The sequence below is a fragment of the Elephantulus edwardii genome, unplaced genomic scaffold (genome assembly GCF_000299155.1).
Source record: "Elephantulus edwardii isolate Elephantulus edwardi_28Jun2011 unplaced genomic scaffold, EleEdw1.0 scaffold00223, whole genome shotgun sequence".
In the NCBI taxonomy this organism is placed as follows: domain Eukaryota; kingdom Metazoa; phylum Chordata; class Mammalia; order Macroscelidea; family Macroscelididae; genus Elephantulus; species Elephantulus edwardii.
In genome coordinates this window covers 2,924,426-2,930,120 of record NW_006399973.1, presented here as the reverse complement: position 1 = coordinate 2,930,120, position 5,695 = coordinate 2,924,426, and the positions used below count along the sequence as shown (strand labels likewise).

At 39.0% G+C, this 5,695-nt stretch overlaps 1 protein-coding gene across 2 annotated transcripts in view; it reads left to right on the top strand.

The window, feature by feature from the left end:
- ADAM17 (ADAM metallopeptidase domain 17) overlaps positions 1 to 5,695 on the top strand; it is a 74,263-nt gene that overhangs the window by 38,101 nt on the left and 30,467 nt on the right. For both annotated transcript variants that reach the window (XM_006898203.1, XM_006898204.1), the window contains exons 9-10: positions 4,956 to 5,100; positions 5,208 to 5,296. In XM_006898203.1, coding sequence (XP_006898265.1) covers positions 4,956 to 5,100; positions 5,208 to 5,296 — 234 coding nt within the window. The remainder of the gene's footprint in view (positions 1 to 4,955; positions 5,101 to 5,207; positions 5,297 to 5,695) is intronic.

Genomic DNA, 5,695 nt, shown 5'->3' with positions numbered 1-5,695 from the left:
GGCGTATTCTCTTAGCTACTTCCTGCTGAAAAGGGACGCTGTGGGTTTCAGGGTGAAGATCTTCTCTCATTACTCTAAAGGGCCCCTTTGGCAGTAGGAAACACATAGACTATTATGGAGATTGATTTTGGAATTTAGATGCACTCTTATACTATTTTTTAATGTATTAATAGTATTAATTTGTTAATTAATAGTATTAATTTGTTTCTTGCTGTTATTCTAACAAATTACCAGCACTTTTAGTATTTATCCTTGTTTCTTGAGATAGTCCAGGCATGATGTGACTCATCTACATTCTCTTTAGGTCTTAGAAAGAAGAAATAAAATTTTCTTTTTTTCCCTTTTAGATTAGATAGCTTAACTATTTAAAAAAATTTTATTTATTTATTGTAAAAAAACATGTATGGGAACCCAAGGAGGTAAAAGAGGTGGGAGCAGAAGGGTGAGGCTGTTTGGGATGAAATCACAGGGTTGCACAATTTGGTGGATGGAGGGAGTAGGTAGAAAGATCGGCAGGAGAAATACAGGATAATGGTGGGCATAGTCAAATAGTGATGAGTTTTTTGTTTTTTTTTTTTACAAAGAGATTGTCTTTTTTATTTGTGGGTTTCCCATTTGGGAATAGGGGCACAGACTCTGGCTGCTTCATGCTGACCAGGGGCGTTGAGATGAAGGGGAAGGGGAGCCCACTTTAACACTTACTGGTGGTCTTGATCTGAAGATGCATGCCTCCTTGTTCAGTTAGGAGATATTTTCATGACGTTTTTCTGCCCTCTGGACTGAAGGTGTTTGTGTGGGTTAGTCCAGTAGGAGTAGCTGGCTGAACTTTGAGGCTCTATTAACTTCTGCTTCCTTAGCTGGCAGTTATACTTCTCTTTTGTCTCTGGAACCAGGCTCAGGGTTCAGGTTCTGGAGCAAGATTCAGTGTTCGGGTTACCTATGGGAAAGGGAGCAAACCTAGAGAGAATGAACTTGTGAATTACAAAGAAAAGGGCTTTGGAAGTGTTACTTACAGGTGTACAGGAGGAGGAGATGGAGGAAAGGGACTTAGATAAAGTTTCTCACATACACCAGGTGGCTCTCCCCAGGGGCCGGAAGGTTTTCCCACTCCCCAAAGCTCTTCTGAAGTCTGGACCTTGTATGCTCCTGGGACTGCACTTCTGACTCTAGGGAACCACCATCATTGCCCCCTTCCTGTCCACCAAGTGGTCGATTTGTGACTCGAAATAGGTATTATTACTTTTCCCTTCCATAAATGGAAAAGAGGCTTCCAGAGTGGTGAACATACTTAATCAAGATTGAAAAAGTAATAAAGGGAGTAGAACAAGGTTAAAAAGTTAAAAAAGCAGCAGAACAAGGATTCAAACCAGGGTTGTGTGAAGGCACGCTGTGAGGCAGGGAGCGCCATCTTTTGTCTTCCTCTCCAGAGCCTTTAAAAAGGTCACAAACTTGTTTTTTCAACTAGTCATTTGCTAGCAGCTCCTTCTCCCACCATGCTTTCTTTTGTTGTTCTGAAATAAAATTTTCAAAGCTTGAGTGAAATGGAACGATATTTTAAGTTCTTTATCCAGATTTAGAACTATAAAGCTATATATAAAAAACTGTAAATTATATCTGTGAAACGTTTGGCACATCTTAATTCTGCTTTCACTAAATAGTAACTATTGAAATAAAATTGATATATCATACATTGCATGTACTTAAAACAATACCGTTTACAAATTTCTTTTATATATGTGTATTCATATGAAACCATTTTCATGATCATTATAGTGAACATATCCATTACTCTATAGCTTCCTCTTGCCCCTTTGTATTCCCTTGCCCCTATCTCTTCCACATTCCTTGTCTTACTTAATTCACCAACTACCCTGCAAGGTTGATGACCATTATTATTTTAAAGAATCTTAACAACCGTAAACACCTTAACCTGTGGTTAGCTGTGGTGGTGTAATCCAAAGAGGAGCTGCACTGCTAACCCACAGCGAGTGTGTGTCTGTCCATTTGAATCTACCAGTGACTCCGAGGGAGAAAGATGAATACTGTCCTCCCATAAGATTTACAGCCTCTGAAAACCAGCTAGAGGGTTATCTCTGAGTTCATTCCAACTTGATGGCAATTAGAATTAAAAAAACTAAGTTATCCAATTACAGTTAGAATGGCAAAGGTAGAATAGAGTGACCAGATTTTCTAACTCCTGGCACAGCTAAAACTTACTATTTTTCAGGACAAGAAGCTTAGCATGTATCTACAGAATTTCTTCTCCCATATTTTTTACCCCCCCGAAGTGCTACAAGATTCACAGGTTGTTGTTGTTGTTAGATGTTGTTGGGCTGGTTTTTACTTATGGAGACTCTGTACAACAGAACAAAACACTACCTGGTCATGCCACCCTCATGGTCTTTCCTGTGTTTGAGAATATAGTTTGCAGCCACTGTGTTGGTCCATTTTGCCAAGGGTCTTCCTTTTTTTAACTGACCTTTTGCTTGACCAGGCATGATGTTCTCCTCCAGGGACTACCCCCTCCCAATAACATAGCCAAAATATGTGAAAAGAAGCTGCACTGTTATTACATTCTAAGATTATTCATTCTAAGGCAGTCAATACTGTTTAATATTCTTTGTTGTTTTTGTGTTCTTTAGAGTTGGAATCGACCCATAGCTGACCCTCCAACAGGTTTTCAGAGGGAGTTAATCACATGGGAGGAGATTGCCCATCCTTCTCCTTCGGAGTGGCTGGTGGCTTTGAATCACATGCCTTTGAGATTGCAGTTTCGCTTTTTGCCACTAGGCCACCAGAGCTCCTTGGTAATATTCTGGCTGGTAATATTCTTTACCAACACCAATAATTAGAGACCTCTCCAAATTACTGAGAAATAATGATTCAGGCCAGGCTCCTTCCGATTACTTTCTCTGAGTCTGAAAGCTGGGCAATGAATAAAAACTACAGAAGAAGAATTGATGTCTTTGAGCTGTGGTTTTGGAGCAAAGTGCTGAACATCCATTGTTTGGCCAAGAGAACAAATATGTCTTGGAGAGGGTGTAGCCAGAGTGCTCTTAGGAGGCAAAATGAGGAGGCGTTGCTAGTTGGAGTTCCTTAGAGAGGGACGTGATGCTAAGAAAGGAGGAGGGTTGGCAAGGAGAGGAAGACCCTTGACCTGGTGGAATGACATGATGCAATAGGCTTTTGTGTGTCAGGAAGTGAGTATGATTCAGGATAGAACAGGGTTTATATCTTTTGTTCATAGGGTCACTGTGAGTCATATTTAACTTGATGGCACCTAACAACAACAACAACCAGCAGTACCATAATTCAAAGGCATTAATTATTCTTCATTCTTCCTTATTCATTGTTCAGTTTTTGCATGAATATGAGGTGATTGAAAATACTGTGGCTTGGGTCAGGAGCACTTTAGTCTTCAAAGTGATATCCTTGCTATTTAATATTTTAGAGAAGTCTTTGGCAGCATATTTGCCCCTTGTAGCATGTAATTTGATTTTTTTGACTACTGTTTCCATGACCATTTATTATGAATCCAAGTAAAATGAAATCTTTGATAACATTATTTTTTTTTTCTCCATTTACCATGATTTTACTTATTGGTCCAGTTGGGAAGATTTTTGTTTTCTTGCCTTTTTTTAGATTTAATCTATACTGAAGGCTGTAGTCTTTGATTTTCTTCAATATGTGCTTCATGTACTCTTTATTTTTAGCAAGCAAGTTTATGTCATCTACCTACAGATGCACTGTAGGGTATAGAATGCATCTTCCTCCAATCCTGATATCACAGTCATCTTCTTATAGTCTAGATTCTTAAAATTATTTCATTATTGCTTTCTAAATGCTAGTGTGGCCGGAAAAGAATCTCCTGGGAACACTTCACTCCTTCTGTGTAGTTTTGTGACCTCTCAGTTTAAGCATTTTTTTAAAAGCTTCTTAACTGATATCTTTGACTTTTTACTAAACTAAGTAGTATGTGAAGCCCCTTTAAGTTCAGAGAGAAAAAAAATACCCTTTTGGACCTCCAGTGTTTATTTAAATTGATTTACATAACAAAAAACCCTAGGGTTACAGTGTGTTTTCCTTTTCCTTTGAGGGAGCTCTGATGGCTTAGTGATAGGGATTCACAGAGCTGCCAAGCATGAGGCTTGAACCCACCATTTACTCTGAGGAGGAAAGGTGGACACTCTCCCCCTGTGATTTACAGCCTCTGGAAACCTGCTGTAGGGTCAGCTTCTGTCTGACTGGACACATAGCAAAAATGATAACATCTCCTTTATGTTTATGCTTTTCTTTCCATTTTAGTTTATGTCTGTGCAGGTATAAAACCAGAACAAATTTAAAGTAAAATATATATAACTACTATACCAATGTTGTTGAGCCAGAACTGACCCTTAGATGACCCTTAGTGGGTTTTCAGTAAATTGCGCAGAAGATTGCCCATCCTTCTGCAGAGCAGCTGGTGGATTCATACTGTGTGTTTTTGGGATTTCAATGCATACTCTACCAATAAGACTCTTAAAATGCATTGAAGTCAGATTGCCCTTGAGTTAACTGAGACACATGATGACTCCATTTGTAGCACCCAGGGTCTCCTGAGGGACTTTTTTATTACAGGATGCTGAGCTCCCCAGGAATCTTTCAAAGGTACTTGAACTGTGCCACTTTATAATACCTTCCATGTGGGGCTGTACATACTGAGATCAGCTCTTTAAAAAATAGTGGTTCAGTCTGAGGAGCTTTGAAAAACCTCCCTTTTGTGCTTTCCTGTTGCCCACAGTTACTGCTTTCTTATCTGTGTAGGTGGGTGAGAACCTTCAGTAAAGAGCACTGCACTGCATGACTGTGGTTACTGGTACAGAACTATGATTAATCGTGTAGTACTGTTATGGAATATTTACCTGAAATACCTTTTGTTGAATATAACTGTTAATCTAAGATTTTTTTTTTTAAAGCAATTTAGCTTTGATATAGCTGAAGAAGCATCTAAAGTCTGCCTGGCGCATCTTTTCACGTATCAAGATTTTGATATGGGAACTCTTGGATTGGCTTATGTTGGGTCTCCTAGAGCCAACAGTCATGGAGGTGTTTGTCCAAAGGGTAAGTTTTTCTGTTTGTAATGTGAATGTGATAGTGGAGTAATATAGACTGGTTGTGATAGAGTTTTATATTTCATAAACATTTTGTTCTGTTTGCCTTCTTTCTAGCTTATTATAGCCCTATTGGGAAGAAAAATATCTATTTGAATAGTGGTTTGACCAGCACAAAGAATTATGGTAAAACCATCCTTACAAAGGTATGTTATTTTTTTAAAAGGAAAGATTTGGAGACAAATGTGTTAGAACTTTATTTCTGCCACATCTTTCTTCCACAGAGCAGACTGAAGGGTCAGACTACTAGGCGCCCTATAGCAGCCATGTGCTTAATTAAGCCTTGTATCACCGATGTTCTTTAGTGTATTTGTGTAGATATTTTAATAGAAGAAATTATTTTCTCTTTCTGCCTGAAAGAGACATATATAAAGTGAAGCCTTTGACTTGCTTTTCTTGGTCTTTCAAATTTCCCACCTTTGACAGGGTTGTTGTTGTTGTTGTTATGTGCCATTGAGTCGTCTGTGACTCATAGCGACCCTATGCACAACAGCCCTAAACCCTGCTCTATCCTGCGCCAACCGCACTGCCTCTGACACACCCAT